Raw genomic sequence first — 17,922 nt, 5'->3', positions numbered from 1 at the left:
AAAAAGAATTTCACTAGTTTTCCGCAGGATAAAAGTTTAATTTAGGAACATAACTTGTGTACTTTCAAATTTAAGAATTTTGGTATGCATGATTGCAAACAGTGCAGTGACATTGACAACGTTGTTGGTAACTAACTTGGTATATGCACAGGCTATCGACAAATCAACTAAATTACACAGGATGGACCACATATTCATGTTGAACATAAACAGTAGAGACATTTTATGATGGTTTCCTTCATAGACATTCTTTTGAAACACAACACAGCACCATACTCTACTCTGTACATGAAAGCCACTATAACCATTTCCTTTATAAATTTAAACGAGTTCCATTAGTTGCTGCGAGATATCTGCACAAAAGTGAGAAACACTGTTAACTAATAAGCATGCCTAATCATAACTTCACCCAGAATTTTTTGACAAAATGATTTGGCATGACTGTTAACTTAAGTGGTTCTAGCACTTTATTCCGTCTAATAACTACCGTTGAATATGGGAAATTCCTGTCATAATTTTGGAAATTTATACATTAATCTAAAATATGGAAGTCCAATCAGATTTCTAACACCACCCTTTTGAAAAGCTACAAAGTACAAACCTACATTTTAGATTTCAGGTTTCAAGTGATTAGATTAAACCAAATTATTAAAAGAAACAGTGAATTAAGAAAGAGATTAACATGACATCAGACACTGTTATTTCAAAAAAAATCAATTGCTGCAATATAGTGACGAAATTGCTCCTTCTCCTCTCGCGAAAATCAACCACACTCCACTTATCCATTACTGATGAACAACTTTAGAAATCAAAACAGTATAAATTAACGATATTAGAAAAGGGAGAGAAGGAAGGAAGGGGGAAGAGGTTGCAAAGTACCCCGTATAATGGATGGTGTTGCCCCAAACTCCTGCCATATATTGTGGTTAGCGGTAAGATCAATTTTCAGAAACTTTGAAGCAAGATACGCAGCTCCAGCAGCAATATGGTGGGGTTTATACTGAAGCCATAGAGAGCTCTGAAGACTGCAAAACAACATTTTTCAGCTTCAGAAAATCACACTAGACACCTGCGTTCTGCAAACATTTCTTAACATACATTCAGAGATATGCAAATAGTAAACTATCAGAAGCAATAAGAACAGAATATTCTTGTAAAACTTTTCACACATGTTTTCACCATATCTGAGATCATGCAAACTATTGAAATAAGAAACAAAAGTTAGATAAGACGTACAAAATTGAACATTGATTCCAACTGCAAAACACAAATTTACTTACTTTTCCTTACCAACAAGGCAGCAACTCACGAAGAATATTATTCCAAGAATCTCTGCACAATTGCTGATAGAGTACCCAACTATAGCATTATCTTATACTCATTTAGAGAATTATTCAGATTTCCAGGCCAAACATGCTGTAGGGGCTTTAAACTCCAGAAATCTATGTAATTAAAATCAGAATGCATACACAGGGTGCTGCACGTTGCAAACAATTGAATCATTCAAAGGTAATATGCCAATGCAACATCTTCTGCTCTACATTTGGATCTGGACAGCCTTGCTAATATGGGAATCAGAATGCTTGTGATGAATGCATCCTATTCTGCACTACTGATTAACTCACTAAATCATCTACCACTGTCCATATTGTAGGTGCAAATTGTAAGTTTAAGCCAGATTACACAATTCAGAACATCAAAAAAAGGAAGGAGAATTTGATTTATCCTTTCCCAACCGAAAGCAAAGTAGATTAGAAAATATTCATGATAAAGTTTACCTCTGAGTAATCTCAAGATAGAAATTAATATAAAAAGATAAAATCCAACTCCGGAATGGAACCTTCCTTGACAACTTAAGTCACTAAAGCTTCAATGTACATTACAAATAGCAAGATGTGAAACAGTGTGAAAAATGAAAGAAGAACGGGACAACATCTTCAAAACAAACTCCAAATCTACAATGTGAATCGTGAATTGTGGAAGTTAAAGTGAAAAATAAAACGTAAATAAGATAAGTTGGCTGCAACATGCATTTCCAGATTTATAAGGAAATGGACATCTCATTGTGAACATTACATGTATTTCATGAAAAATTAGGGCCGGAATAGGAGGATGGTTTTCGAAAGCCATGGCTAAGGATCCAAGAACTCTCGAAATCATATTAAGGGATGAACAGAGAAAAATATAAAGAGGGTAATTTTGTATTGATTATACTGAATTTGTAGAAGTGACGAGCTTATGTTTACAGCAACTATATACAGCCTGCAGAAGTTTGTCTAACTCACCATGTCAGTTATAACAACAACCTGACAAATTTCCTTAATTGGTAGTGTTAGGAATTTAGGCTTTTAGAATGCAAAGGTAATATGTATACGTATAACCTAACAGCTCTCCATTTAAGGTTTTCAACATAAATACTTTCAGCACCAGCCCGGGTTCATCTAAAGTAAGATTTAATCAAAACCATGGGCATACTTCCTGCAGCAGCCTGGGTTCATCTAAAGTAGATTTAATCAAAACCATGGACAACAATTGCCCAACTATTGAAAGTTAATCCCACGATAACATTAAACTAAAAGCTTATTGCTCAAAGAAGGTGAAATTATAGGTTCTGGGTGACACTTAAGTTAATCCCATGTACTATTGCAAATGATGGCCAGTTACACCTTCAAATGCGCATTTCCATAATAATCTTAATGAATAGTCTTAATGTCAAAAAACAGTGAGATTACATGTTTTGATCAGATAGAAAATCCAAAAGCCGACATTAACAAGAACAGGGTATCAAAGTGTGCTAAAAAAATAGTCAGGTCTAAATCAAAAATGAAATTCTCAAATGTTTCAACATATATTATCCAAACGTAAAACACCCTTGAGAAGGAAATAATCCGAGTGAGTAACCAAAAATTCAACGTGGCTAAAAATGAAGGCGATAGAGACACCTTGCACAAACTCAAAGATGAACCCTCCAAAATAATAAAGGAAACAGTTTAAAACAAGAGGATTTTATCAGCATATTCAAACTCAAAAAATAGTTTCGTAAAAATCAACTAATCATTTAACAAAGCAGGTTGAAAGAAATAAACAAAAAACTAAGACCAGAGGAGGAAACATAGAAAGCAACCCAGTACATGAGACTCCCATAGTAGGGGCTAGGGAAGGGTGTATACATGAAACATTACTCCAGTAAAGCGGAGATAATCTCCAAGGTACCATTTTGAAAAATTATATGCTTTCATTTTTTCTTCTGTTTATTATATTTAAAGTGCAAAGACAACCTATTTGACCTCATTAAAAAGATATTATTTTCTCATAAAAAAGGTAACCTATTTGGCTGAAGTTATCAGAATAACGAACCCACAAAGCGTGGAGGGTTTGTCAGAGGAATAGTAGTAGCTATCTTGGGCTGCCAAAAGAAAAGTTTCTTAAAACTTATTTGGATAAAATTATCCGTAAGCATTTTTAAAAGAAGAAAACAAAAAGGAAAAAACAAATAAACTTCTCTGTAATTAGTTTATGTAGAAATTAAAAGTAGATTTTTGGAGAAACTAACATAAGAGAAGTTTTACAAGTAAGCATATGCATAAATAAATTCTAACATACGATGTTTATTGTGAAGTTAATTTCATTTTCTTTCCAATTATATTTGGTAAGAAGTACTTGAGCAAAAGGTTATCCAAATTCGTCATCAAGAAAATATCCATTATGTTTTTCAGGCAATTGCTATGTGTTACATCATTATTCGAACCAACTCAAACCAATAAAAATGGTGTCTAAAGAGGACATCGGGTTGAAACAATACATACACATGCAAACCAAAACAGACTGAAGGAAATGGAGGTCTATACGTATTTGATGGGTTATCTGCACCCAAAATCCAGCAAGTCTATTAGGCTTATGGCTTAAAAAGGAGAGAAAAAACAGTCCTGGAGAGTAGTTTGTTACTGAAGAGAATTGATGTATAAGGGGAGTCACATAGGATCGGGTCATCTGTATTTGTGGCTTACAACTTGGGCTATGTATCTCCATAGCACGGAGCTCTTTATTTTCCCTAATTTCTCTTTTCTTTTCATCAATAAAATATATTCTCCCAGCTAGATACCGTCTGATCCTATAATTTGGTGTTTTCATTAAGATGCAGCTGTGAGGGAGAATCTATTGTGTGCAAACTTGTATGGATTCTCAATGAATTGACACTTTAGACACTCATGTGACAACTGTTGAATACACTCTCAATCAGGAGGAAGTACTGGTCATAATCATTATTTGACACAGAAGGAACATAAGGTACAGCTCAATGATCACTCAGCTAAGCTGGGTTCCTTGCTGACCAGCATTGAGGATATTAGGAAGTCCTCTGGCATACATTTCAAGGTTTCACAAGGATTATAGTGCCAACAGAATAATTTGTATTCCTCATCAGTCAGCTCAGGTGTCATCAATGATTGCTCCAAATACCTGTTGCTCTTGGTAAGTTGAACTTCCGCCTTCCTGCGCAGAAATGTATTTTGTTGTGCAAGAGACACCACAAAAGCTGTTACTACGACTGGCAAAAATATGGATGGAGAGATTGAGGGAATGACATGGCTTTGCTCAAGCTGATGAATGAGGCAGAACAAGAATTGGACGGGGAAAGGCTCAGATGAGCTCCTTTTGACTAATATGGTAATCATCATACAGGGAACCTGTTCTTGAAATCAAAGGGATTTTTCCAGTATGGAACAGGGAATATACGTGGACAAGTTTGAGATGCTTGCCGCTCAAATAAATGACACTTGAATTTGATTGTTGGCTTGGGCACAGATAACCCATTAGTAACAGTACGTTCTTGGTTCACAAAATGAGCAGACAAGCAAACATACTTCTGCGATTGCAGAAAGTATACGACTAACAAATATGAAAACTCACCCTTTGCTGATCAAGTTCAATGCCAGATTCACCAAAATGGTCTTTGATGGGCCTAATTTGTCAAGGATAGATGTAAGAGGTGCATATGGATGCTGCACATTGAGTTCAAAATTTAGAGTAGTAAGCAGCAATAGCTCAGCCTCAAGCACCCGGTCATGATACTTTTCAAACCAATCCTGAAAAACAAATCAAGTCAACATGAGTGAAAACTAAGCCTAAACTTATTTCAAGGAAGAACCTACCCAAGATTCTTTCGTAATGGAGATTATTTTAGAAGCCTCCAAGAAAAATGTTGACTGACTTGAAGTAACATGCTGCTTAAATGACACACTATGCCTCTAAAATTTTATTGAAGATCAGCAATCATATCCATGAGTAACAGACGTAAATGATATATTCACATGAAATTCATAAAGATTGTAATTATTTTTCCTTTGTCTCCTACCAGCATGTTACCAAAAGAAGTGAGAAAATGTGCATATTTTGAAGTCTACTCACAAGAGGAAGCAGATAACACAGCAAAGTAAAATCTTTTTTATATAAGATTTCACTGGATGCTCGCAACACACTATTCAAAGGGCATGGTGTATCCTCTGACTTTCCAGCAAGAAAAAGGGCAGCAGTAGAAATTAACTGTGGCAGAACACAATCAAAATTAATCAAACCATATATTGACCATAGAGTCGCAACTTGGAAAAACAAATGTCAATGCATATTTGTTTAGATTAAATAAATAATATAAAATATTTCATGGAAATTATCCCATCAGAATATTTTCTATCTGAACTTTTTTTCAATTTATAAGAGTGTCTTCTGCTATATAATTTTTTACAAAAAAAAATATTACTCATTCTATCAAATAAGTCTTATACTACTAATGACAGTTTGGAAAAAAATATTTTTTATACAAATACGAATTGAAATACTACAGTAAATATTTAGATGATGGCATTTCTCTAAAATAAATGTATGATGGAATCTTATTAACCAATAATAACTTGAGTCTTAAATTCTTTCCTGCAATTAAAAATGTGTTCTTTGATGCTAATTTGATACTAATTTTATATGTTGTACCACATTCTAGTCATGTCTTATCTAAAATTTGTCAATTCCTGTGTCCGTGTTGTATTATATTTCTCTTATCCATACTTTCAAAAGAAAATCCATGATAAAACTTGTGCACTTCTCGAAGTATGACAAATTCCATTAACATTGTAGTTTTTCTGTGATCGTGAAGCAATTAGTAAGAAATGAAGCAGGTACTCAAAGCTAGAGGGTAATTAGACTAACAAATCTGTCATGGCAAGCATGAGATCTTCGAACAAAAAAACGGTGGCACAGAACCATGGCTGTCCCAATGGTAGTTTGAGGCCTACAAAGGAACATATCAAACAAACTTTACACAGGTATAAGACAAATAATCAATTTTTAACCGCAGGTAATAATATCATAAACATATATCCAGTAATTTTATGATGTTAGTTGTTTTAAAAACAACACGAAGTATGCGACCTGCAATGTGAATCTTACAAGTTAAGCCACATCCCAAGATTTTGAATGAAGGCACAGTAGGAGTAGCGCAAGTGTGTCTCGTGAAGTACATCAATACCATCTTTTCTTGATGGAGAACATCTATCAATCTCATCCCTTGACATAAACACCGGCTCTTTATCTTCAAATATAGAACAATCAAGCTTGCATATAGGTGATATCGAAGCATCGACATTGGACCTTGAAGGAGGTTCTTGAAAGTTAACGGAGGTAGTAGGAATATTGCTGTGGACAGTGGAAGGAAGATAGTGTTTCTGGTTGTTTTCCCAACTAGGAGTTGAATGTTTTCTCCTTTTCAAAGATGAAGGCACAACATCGTGCTGAACATAGTTACCGTAATCAAAGTTGTGAACATTAGCAAAGAAACCATGTTCTGCCCAGTAGTGATTACGAATGTCATAATTCCCATGATGATAGTTGATCCTGCTTCGCTTCCGGTTGCCATGGTTGTTGTTTCCATCAAAGGTGGGACAATAACCACCATGTTGATATCCTTGTGCTTGCAAATTCCTTCCAAAAGACATAATTCCTGCAAAACCACTATAATCACCTGTTTATTGATGAAGACTGGTTTCATTTTACAAATCTCTTCATATTTCTTATATTCTACAATAAGCGACCTCTGGAATCAAATTCCGATTCCATCATTCCTATGCCATAATGCCACCAACGAAATTTCAATAATTTAGAGTCCAGACCGAAAACAAAAAGTTCAGAGACTGAACATCAATATGTCTTCCCAATCTTATATCACAAAACTCATAACATAAAATTCCTGAATGAAAGCATCAAATGGCACAGAGGACCAAAAATCGTAGAATTAGACGGTGGAAATATTATCACCGTTCATATCTTGTAGAATGTAAGTGAAGAAAAAACAATGGAAAAAATCCAAGATCATAAATGAGAATGGGTGAAGATGTACCTGAATGAGCAGAAGAACAAATCTGAGAATATTACTACGAAATAAAAGTTTGGAAATTGGAATTGGAATGAAAATTCAGAGTAATAAGAGAGATTGAACAAAGAACAGCTTGCCCTGCGCCTCTTAGCAATTTGAAGACGAAGGGCAACTCAAATAAAAAAACAAGTTAACTTCCAATGCTAGTTTTTTTTAGTTAATTACTATTTCTTTTTTACTTTTGGAAATAATTAATTGTAATGTTCCCAAAAAAAATATTTATTTTTAAATTAATTTTGTATATTGTTGTTAAGATTTTTTTTTAATTGATATATGGAATAATTATAGGATGAGTAAAAACAGTAGTAGAATTCTAACAGAAAAATTAGAAACTTGCAACTAGGATTTTGAAAGAAAAATTACAAATTTTAGTCTAATTTGGTAAAAGATGTTTATTTTAATTAGAAAGATTCATTCAAATTTAAACACAAATTAAAATAAGATTAATTTAATAAACAATCATCTTTTTAAAAATAAAATAACTTAATAGTTAAAAAGAAACAAAGTGAAGATTTAAGATTAAAAAGTTTATTAATAAACTTGCAAGGTAATTTCAATAAAATCCTAACATAAAAAGATTCTAGTATTTTGTTAACAATATCTCACACGAAAGATAACGAATTTATAGTTGCAGGAGTAAGAATATTCATAACTTTTACGTGACAGAAGAATGCCTGTGAAGAAAGTTGCCCTTTCCCCTTTCATTGATTGGTACTAGGATTTTGATTTCTTTAATAGAAATAAAAATAAATATTAGGAAAGTGATAAGTGATATATTTTTTTAAAATTAATAATAGTGACAAGAATTTCTTGTAGATAAACATTTTTAACTAGAAAAAATAGAATAAAGATGTTTAACATTTTAAAAATTAATAGCTGATTAAATTAACAAAAATCATTATAATCCATAATAAAAGAAATGACAAAATGTAACCATAAGCTGATGCCCAAAATAATTAATTTGAACTTAGCACCTTTTATAATATAATAATATTATTAAAACTATAAAAGTTTGCATTTTGACAATATAAGTATAATATTTGTATAGCAAAATTTATTTAAATATAAATATTTAATTAAAAAAAATTGAAATCATGTGATAGAAAACTTATAACATTCTCATTTGAATGTAACTTTCAAATACCTTATTAAAATATTATTATTGTTCATAAAAGGTTACAAGAGTAATGAAAAGATGACATTTTTTAATATTTATTTAATATATAATATAAGAGTAATTTTGTCATAAAAAATAAACTTATATATTTTTCAAAAATAAAGAAAATAAAAAAGTAAAAAAATGTGTTAAATAATTATAAAAAAAGTATGTCAAAATATCATTTTTCAAAAAGTCACAGATGATAACATTTCTATTTTTTATTCACCTACTATTTTTTTTTCAGTTTCTCAAACCCCTACACTTGTCACTTTGTGTTGCTTGTAAAGTCTAATTTGGGCATATGTTTCATGATAAGATTTTTATGTTAGATGAACCTAATATATGTAAATCTCATTTTTTTCATACATTTTTATATTTCATATGTAAATATCATCTTTTCATACATACATTGTGCTCCAAATTATTTTCTATTTCAAAGAGATTGTGGGTGATTAGTGCTCAAAGCACACGTAAAATGTTGTGTGATCATCATCCTGTGCAATTGAATCAGGATGATTGTGACAGTTTGCTGGATTCATAAAAGAAGGTTTCATAATTTGATCGTATGTGTTTTTAGAAAATTAGTTTGATTTATTCTAATTAATTTTGATGGTTCTTGGTAACTTTTATAGGGTCAAACTTCAAAGATTTATATGAAGTAATTGTGAAGGACGACAAAATTGAATGGATTTCATTAGAGTGATGTTAAACTTTGAAAAGTTTTTAGTACTCCATTATTTTCATTTTTTTTGTTTAGGTTTTTTTATTAAAGGAATGATACTATAATACACTTTTATATTCATTTTGACACAATAAAAAATAAAATGGTTATATAAAAATAAAATTTTATTATTTTTTAAGAAAAAATAGAATAAAAAATAAAAAAGAATAATATCAAATAAATTTATGTGTGTCAAAAAAATCATTTTTTTTATTATAATAAACTTTATGAGTATGTAATAGAGAGTTTATCAGATTTGTTGGAAGTCTCACCTCGATTAAATATAAGGTCAATTCATAGTTTATAAGTGGGTGCAATTCTCATCCTACAAGCTGGTTTTGTGAAGTTGAATTAGACTTAAAGTCCACTCCTAACATATTTCAAAATCCATTTGATACTTATTAATATACAAGTTTGTTTGATCGTGCATATTTTGCAGAAATTGAGAATGATGACCAATCAAACTGAGGTTGTTTCCAAAGGGCTTCTTCTATTATATATCTTTTATAATGGTCTTTCTAGACAATTAACAATTACGATTTTTATGTAAAATTGAACACATACCCGATGAAAGTAAGTCACCTTGTGAGATTTGTCAACATCTTTGGTTAATTAAATATATTTTTCTTTATTCTATTTTTCTTTAATATTATGAATAACTAATTACTGGAATTTGTAAGATTTGTATAGAGATTTTTTGACGTATATTTCAAACGCATAGTAATGTAATTTTTCGTAATTATGTATGAGAACCGAACTACCTTTATAGTGTGAATAAATATTAGTCATTTATAGGTTTATAAGGAGACTTTTATATTCTAAATCACATGTAGTGAATATTTTTCCTTAAATGCTTTGATTTAGAAAAGTCATAAAATTTAAAACTTCAATCTTAAACAAAAACTTTTAGATCATCGTAAAAAAATATAAAAAATTAGTTAAAAATTTGTTGAGTTCTTCGCATTATCTAGTTTGATTGTAATACAACAAAGTTGTATTCACAATTATTTAGTTTGATAAAACATTAGTATGTAATAATTTAAGTTTGTAATAATACAAGATAAAAGTTTGACAATTTTAAATAAAAGTTTGAATAATAATAAAGATAAATTATATTGATTAAAACATTGAGATGAAACTTGGTTTCTTTCCCGCAATTGTACAGTTATTAATTATCTAAGTTTTATTTTTTATTTTAGTGTTCTTGAAAATATTTTTAAATGTAATTTTAACTTTATTCCTATAATACTAGAATCTAAGAGTTTCAGACACAATATGATTCTTCCCACTATAATGACTCTTTCATTTTCTATGACTTCTCCACTCGTATTTTATAATTAATTTTATAATTAAAGATAAATGAAGTTTGTTTTACTAATATTTATTTCAAATTTATATAAAATATCTAAAATGATATACAAATTTATTTAAACTAAACAATTATCAAAATTCAAATAATTACACAATAATACTAGTTTTATTTTATAATGACTCTGGTTGTCTTGTGAAGAAAGCATCGAAGGCAGTGTCATCCCACCACTAATGGCAGAATCCTGCTCTGAATGCATATGCCTCCATCGCCATGGATTGAGATTCGATTAAAATCAACTGACAACAGTGACAAGAAACTGCAATGGGTCCAACGTTTACAAAACCAAACCAACTATGTTGTTCTTGCAGGACCAGGCAAATTTTAAATACTGCAATGCTACCAAATATATTGTTTTTTCTGCTATCATCTTTCGCAAACATAGTCACCCACGCAAAACTAATTTGATTATTGGCCTTCATATCTGAAAAAAAAAAAAACTACTACTCTACAGCATGTTTCATTGTGGACAACCAGGGCTGAATCTAGAATCATCTTCCTACATTTAATTACACCTTTAGTCTTAACAGCTAATTTCTAAATGAATAAAGATCAGATCATCCCACAATTACTTTTAGGTAACTCCATGACAGATGTTTTTATTAGTTCCTAATAAGTAAACTAAAAATATAAGTGGAGAAAATGAATTTCAAAATATTTTAGATAAAGTTAACAGATTTTAATCATATAAATTAGAAATTTTGAAGTAAAATTAGATTTATTTATTTTTTGTGAATGGAGAGATCAAATAAGACACACCCATTAAAATAAATTTGAAATTACATTTGAAGTAGAAATTAACTAATGTTTTAAAGTTCACAGGAGAACAAACACCAACTAAAGAGAATTAAAAGTTAACATATTTTGAGTGTATTAGTTGATACCACATAATCTAAAAATATTAAAAATACTCAATTTACGCATTAAACATTATTATGATTAAAATGAAGTATTTAAATTATATTTTATCTTAATGAATATAACTCAGTCATAGAGTTTGAGTAATTAATATAGGTATACAAGTTATTGACTTAATTGTTCAAAAGTGGACAAGAAAGTACATTAATAAACAACTGAAAGGGACAATTAAAAAGAAATAAAACTGAAAACTAATTTTAGTTTCTACAAAATTTTAAAAATTAAAAATACTGAAATTTTAATTTCTAAAAACATTAACTTTTTTTGGATGATGTCTCTAGAAGAGTGTGAATTTGTTTTACAAGGCAAATTAACTTGAAAATATATTTTTAGAGTGTTTCCAAAATTGTATATTTGGTGGTGGATTATTCAGAAAAGAATTAATGTTTATTTTTTAAAAGATAGATAACAAATTTGTTTATGGTTATATATAAAGGTGATAAGTCATAACACTGTCTCAACAATTCTATTAAAGCTTATTGTTCATTGGGGTTAATCATTTGGTGAGAAAAATCTTATGCACCCTTATAATGAATATATTTTTACCTTTCATTTTTTGATATAATTTTTTTGTGTTTCTCAATATTTCTGGGTTGTAGAAAAATTAAAACTTCCTCATCCCTACATTAAAACCACACCAAACAAAAAACTTGCATACATATGTTTTCTACTGAATATGATTTACAAGAAAAATAAATTAATACATTTAACTATTCATGAAGTATATATATTATTCAATGTTTAAATAAAATTCAACCAAAATTTAAAAAAAAAATGGAGAACATATTTGCTTAGTTCAGTGGATTAACTAAATTTTAATTATTTCAATTGAATATATTAAATAAGGGTAATCCAAATTCTATATGGGAAAACATGAATTTAGATACAATACTTTCCAAATTATAACAAAATGTTTAATGTTAGCCAGTGGAATAGTAAACTAAATACGTTCCGACAATTTCAAATCCTAAACTATAATGAAAGTAAATTATACTAATGTTCCGAATTACTTATGTATCTACCTCATCGATGTTGGAAACGAAAAATAAGTGTAGAAACACATAATAAAAGCTATATTATGAATAAAAGAGAAATAATATTCATATCATGCAACCAGTACATATATGGCATATATGATCCCAGGAATGTATCCGAGCAGAGTCAGCAGCAGATCTATCCAAAATTCAATCTGCATTATCCCAAAAACAAAATTACATAAATCAATTCAATCAAACAACAACAATTAATCAGCATCAAATCCTAAATATAAAACAAAATAATAGAAACATAAATCAATTCAATCAAACAACAAGAATTAATCAGCATCAAATCCCAAATATAAAACAAAATTATAGAAACATAAAGAAGCAAGAAACAAGGAGAGGATGAATACACCACAGCCATAACGGAGGAAAACACCAACTGGAGGTAAAAGGATTGCTAATATCACTTCAATAAAAGTTTCAGAACCCATAATCACCACTTTAATTCTCTCTGCTTCTCTCTTACTTGAACTTTGTTGTTATCAGTGAGGAAGAGGAAATACAATCAGATCAGATCCTTACAAGGAAATGTGTGTTGTTGAAGAAAATAAGAACGGTTTCGGTGGCAGAATTGTAGCACACAAAATGACACGTGTGTTATAGAAGTAACAGGTGTTTATATCTCCATTAGCTACTGGAATGAAAAATTATATAAAAGATTAAATATTATAATAGGCATACATTACTATGTGATTGTCTGATATCTTATTATAAAAGGAAAATTTATGTGATATATACGTTCTAAAATATATTAAAATAAAATGTAATATATATTTCTATCTTTAATTATTTTGAATGATATTATCAGGGTTTTAATATTATTCATGTTCATTTTTGAAAGGTAAATTTTTTTTATAGTTTTGTCTTTAAAAAGAAAATTGAAGAGTAGAAAGAGCATTTATTTAAATTCTTGTAGGTTTATTCGGTGAAAAAAATATATAAACTTTTTTAAATTTGGACCCTTACATTACGTGAGACTAATAGAAAAAGTTATAATTATTATAATGATACAAAATTTTAATTTAAAAGAATTTAATAAATCAATGACGAAAAGTATAGTAAAAGGTATGAATTTGATTTTATGGTATACCTTTTGTACCATAAAGTAATTGATATGAAAAATAAATTTGATTGATTCAACAATACATTTATATTATCCAGAAACAAACAATTAAGTTACTTGTTCATGTTAGAATATTTACACATATGTACCTCAGAGCAAAAAACTTACATTCTTTTCATACAAAGTTAACTGTATTTTAAGCTACGAAAACGATTGGAAAAGAATAAATTATCTGTATTCACATAAACACAAGTAATCAGTATCTTGGAGTATAATCTCCCTCCATCTTACGGAAGTCTAACCTTCTTCACAAGGTCTAAGACCTGTTTATACGAAAGAAAATGACTAGTTGTTTTTTAACAAATAGAACTATATTTATATAAGATCTTCTATCCTGTCTTTCCTAACCACTTTCTCGTTTTCCCGTCTTCTATCCTCTTACCTTGATCCTATCATTACACCATACTATAAAACAACCTTGTCCTCAAGGTTGGAACAATGAAGTTTGAACCCATTGCATTTTGATATGGTCTTATCACACAAAGAGAACTCGTTGGCCACTACCTGCAACTTCCGGTCTGGAGGCTTGGGTGGTGGTCAAATTGAGAGATAAAAATGAGAGGTCCATTTTCGTCTTTGTATTATTTCCTTGAAGGCGAGGAGCTTCTTATCTTTTCCTGTAAAATAACTTCCTTTATCGTTCGGCTCTCTTCTCCTTATCTTTATACCGTTCGGCTTTCTTCTCCCTTTCGTTATGCCGTTCGGATCTCTTATCCCTATCTTTATGTCGTTCGGCTCCTTCCCCTGCATTCAACCGTTCGGCTCGCGTTAACAACCCTGAACAGAGTTGCTGCCAGATCTTCCCCGTCTAGAGTTACTTCTCCTCTTCGTTCTGCTATCGTTCCTCCTTTAATGGCCAATACCGTTCGGTCCCCTATCGGACCGTGCATCTTCCGTATTGACCCCACACCCTTGGCGGCTCCCGACCGGCCTGGGTAATTAGTCTCGAACCACTCGGCAACTCCCGATCGGCCTGGGCTGTTGCGCAAGGCCTCGGACCACTCGACAACAATCGATCGGCCTGGGTTATAGCGTTTAGCCTCGAACTTTTTCACCTCACTGCTCGTTCGTCCCCCAGACGACTGGTCTTCTATGGCCTCGGACCGCTCGGCCAATGATTGGGAGATTGTTTTGACTGTAAGACCGTTCGGAATATAACTGTAACAGTAAGATCGTTCGGTTCCGGTTGTCATCTCCCGTTCAGATTCGACGATTCTTTCCCGTTCTGGTCCAACAGTCCTCTCCTTTTCGCTTCCTTGGAATTCTTCACTCTTGGCGGTTCCTGATCGGCCTAGGTGATTGGCCTCGGACCATTCGGCCACTCCCGATCGGCATGGGCTATAACACTTGTCCTCGGATCGTTCGACAACTCTCTGGAACTCCTCAACATCCCTTGTGATTCGCATCGCCACCATCCATTCCTGCGGGTCATGCTGTCGGACTTGATTCCGGATATCCTCTTTCAATCCCGCAAGAAAATATCCTAACAGCTGTTCGTCCGGCACTCTCTTCGTTCGACCCGCTAATATCTTGAAGTATTGAACATACTCGTTCACTGTCGTCGTCTGTCTCATTGTTGTCAATCACTCAACAATGGTTCCAAACCTTCAGGGCTTTCTCCAAACCATCCCATGAACGATTTTTAGCTTTCTCCTTCCAAACTTTGTTCATGTACATGAGGAACTAAATAATAATAAGCTGTCTCTAGAAACATACAATTTAAGAAACTTCCTAAAGAGTCATTTCATTGTTAAAAGAAAAACTACATTTCTAATTGATAAAATATAAAAACATTTGAAACAAGTATTGTACAAATGTCCATAATTACATAAGTAAAATAAAAAAAATATATGATATATTGAGTTGAATATGATCGTGAAATATATATTTAGTAAATATTGTTAAAATTTAAGAATTTTGGTTCAATTATTGTACAGTTCTTTTTTGAAATGTACGACTTTATTAATTGAACTATTAATGCAAAATAAAAATTAAAAAAAGTGATAAATATTGGGAACATAGTAATAAGTGTGAAGAAGAGAAAAAAAAAATCCCATGTGTTTGGTCATCCTGGTTTATCGCCTGAAGCACGTGACACGTACAATGAGAAAGGTCGCAAACACATGAGAAGGCCAACTTAGGATTTGAAAACGTTTCACAAACTCCACCTCTCCCATGTGAGTCAGTCCGCGGGCCTTTATTACAGTGCTAGAGAAGCGGCATTTGTTTGTCAAATCTATCAGAAGAATCAACTAATCTTGTCTTATATGATGTATTAACATAATTAATTACCTCTTAGTTTTACTAATCACAATACACACCTTATAAATGGGAGTTTTGTGACCTTTCTCCAAGTTTGGGTGATGGAGTTAATCAAAACTGAGAGATGAGATACATGAATGAGAGAACAGAGATGGGAAGAAGAAGAGGGAAAGAATCAAAATCATACACACTTCCTTCATCACCTTCTCACTCATTCTCCTCTTCTTCGTCTTCAGATTTCGAATTCACAATCTCAATCTCACCGCGCAAATCCTCCACCGCACTCTGCCCCGCCGATGAACTCTTCTACAAGGGTCAACTCCTCCCTCTCCACCTCTCCCAGCGCATCTCCATGGTCCGCACGCTCCTCCTCTCCTCCGCCAGCACCTCCTCCACCTCCACCGCCGCACGCGACTCTACCGGCAGCAGCTCCAACGACTCTCACTCCTCCTTCACCAGCGACCTTGCACTTTTTCCCGACTGCGACTCTTCTCGTCCTAGCTCCGTAACAGAGGAAGATGAGTTCAAGCGCCTCAATAACAGTACCGGTAACAGTAACAACAGCAACAACCACCCCTGTTCCATCTCCAAGAAGTCTCATAAGTTCTTTTTCTCCAGATTCTCCTCCGTTTTCCGCAAGGAAAACAACCTACAAGCCAAAACCCGTGACCTAGACAGTGCCTCTGCTAACTCCTCGGTGAAGCGGATGAGCGTCACCGCCAGGGAGGTTATCAGGAAGTATTTCAAGAAGGTCAAGCCTCTCTACGAGAAGCTCTCTCAGAAACAGCAGAGGTCCGGGCAGTTAAACACGGCGGAGGGTGCAAGTGCAGTAACAACGACTTCTGTTTTTTCTCTTTTAACTAAGACCGAGAGATCTACCAAACTCTCGGAAGGTACCAAGACAGGGAGAAAAGACAGTGTGAGTGCTCTTTCTCATTCTTTCTCGGGAAATCTCAGATATCCAAGAAGAAGAAGCTGTGTTTCTAGTTGTCCTTCTTCCATGAGATCATCGCCCAATCACTCCGGTGTTCTTTCTCAACGAGGTGCTGCTGCTGCTGCTATGTACTGTGGAGACACTTCTTCTATGGAAGAGTTGCAGAGCGCGATCCAAGGAGCCATAGCCCATTGCAAGAACTCTTTGATTCAGAGCAAAACAATGGTCAGTAACGAAATCTAAATCTAAATCTAATCTAATAAAGTCAAGTCAAATCCATGCAGTTTCTTTCTTCCAAGCTCTTTCCATTCCGTTGTCAATGTTCAAAATCCATGTTCCATCAGATGAATTAATTAACCACAAGGTTTGGTCAATAATCAGAAAATATTTTCTCTTACCTTGAAGTATTTATTTGCGGTGGGGTGAAGTTAGAAATTTGCATGTGACTATATTTTGGGAGTTCCATTTAAATTTGGCAACAAAGATGAACATGGAAAGGGGAACAAGTTATTATTTGACTGCCATTGTAGCCTTGGAAATTTGAAAAGTTATGGTCTGTATAATTTATTGCGTAACAGTGACTTGGCTGTAGTGGTAGTAATTGCTCTGCAAAGCTAAATTGGCACCATGTGGCTTGGAGTTTTATTGAGATGAGATTCCATTTGTAACGTTACCTGAGCTAGCTACCTTCACAAAATAATTTTCGATTACCTAGCATCATCATCATAATAATAATTTCATATTTCTATCCCGAAATCCAAGTTGCTGTATAGGTATATAAAACTAATAAAAACAACCTTACATTGAAATACGGTCTCATCCTGCATGTGCGTAAATTAAAAGGAAGATTCAAGCCCTCTGGTGTGATTAAGAAGTTATATTAGATGTACATTTTTGTTTAAAGAAGCAAGTAGGAAGCTTCTGTACAAGTTTCCATCTGTTCAACAATTCATCAATATTTAGAATTTTTAGT

General features: G+C 32.5%; 3 protein-coding genes across 6 annotated transcripts; 1 reads left to right on the top strand and 2 right to left on the bottom strand.

The window, feature by feature from the left end:
* Positions 1-142: 142 nt before the first annotated feature.
* LOC108319967 (cyclin-T1-4) lies at positions 143-7,539 on the bottom strand. 4 transcript variants are annotated; one of them, XM_017551294.2, is made up of 7 exons: positions 7,385-7,538; positions 6,439-6,999; positions 6,199-6,280; positions 5,407-5,541; positions 4,909-5,084; positions 880-1,025; positions 143-353 (listed from the first exon to the last, which is right to left on the bottom strand). In XM_017551294.2, exons 2-7 carry the CDS (start codon positions 6,981-6,983, stop codon positions 322-324), a joined length of 1,116 nt encoding a protein of 371 aa, XP_017406783.1. In that variant the 5' UTR covers positions 6,984-6,999; positions 7,385-7,538; the 3' UTR covers positions 143-321. The 4 variants fall into 4 exon arrangements, 3 of the variants coding, with proteins under 3 accessions (XP_017406783.1, XP_052725483.1, XP_017406781.2); XR_008245670.1 differs by lacking the exon at positions 143-353 and adding an exon at positions 1,281-1,639 and having other exon boundaries at positions 888-1,025; positions 7,385-7,539; XM_052869523.1 differs by lacking the exon at positions 143-353 and having other exon boundaries at positions 718-1,025.
* A 5,098-nt stretch (positions 7,540-12,637) lies between these two features.
* LOC108319910 (low temperature-induced protein lt101.2) lies at positions 12,638-13,181 on the bottom strand. Its single transcript, XM_017551212.2, has 2 exons — positions 12,981-13,181; positions 12,638-12,776 (listed from the first exon to the last, which is right to left on the bottom strand). The coding sequence occupies exons 1-2, from the start codon at positions 13,059-13,061 to the stop codon at positions 12,693-12,695; spliced, it is 165 nt and encodes a 54-aa protein (XP_017406701.1). The 5' UTR covers positions 13,062-13,181; the 3' UTR covers positions 12,638-12,692.
* A 2,699-nt stretch (positions 13,182-15,880) lies between these two features.
* On the top strand, positions 15,881-17,694 carry LOC108319909 (probable membrane-associated kinase regulator 1). The gene has a single exon (XM_017551211.2). The coding sequence runs from the start codon at positions 16,140-16,142 to the stop codon at positions 17,190-17,192; it is 1,053 nt and encodes a 350-aa protein (XP_017406700.1). The 5' UTR covers positions 15,881-16,139; the 3' UTR covers positions 17,193-17,694.
* The last annotated feature ends 228 nt before the right edge of the window (positions 17,695-17,922 follow it).

This window comes from Vigna angularis, chromosome 10, assembly GCF_016808095.1.
Source record: "Vigna angularis cultivar LongXiaoDou No.4 chromosome 10, ASM1680809v1, whole genome shotgun sequence".
Taxonomy (NCBI): domain Eukaryota; kingdom Viridiplantae; phylum Streptophyta; class Magnoliopsida; order Fabales; family Fabaceae; genus Vigna; species Vigna angularis.
Note: the sequence above shows the minus strand (reverse complement) of the source record. Positions and strands in the feature narration are given on the sequence as shown.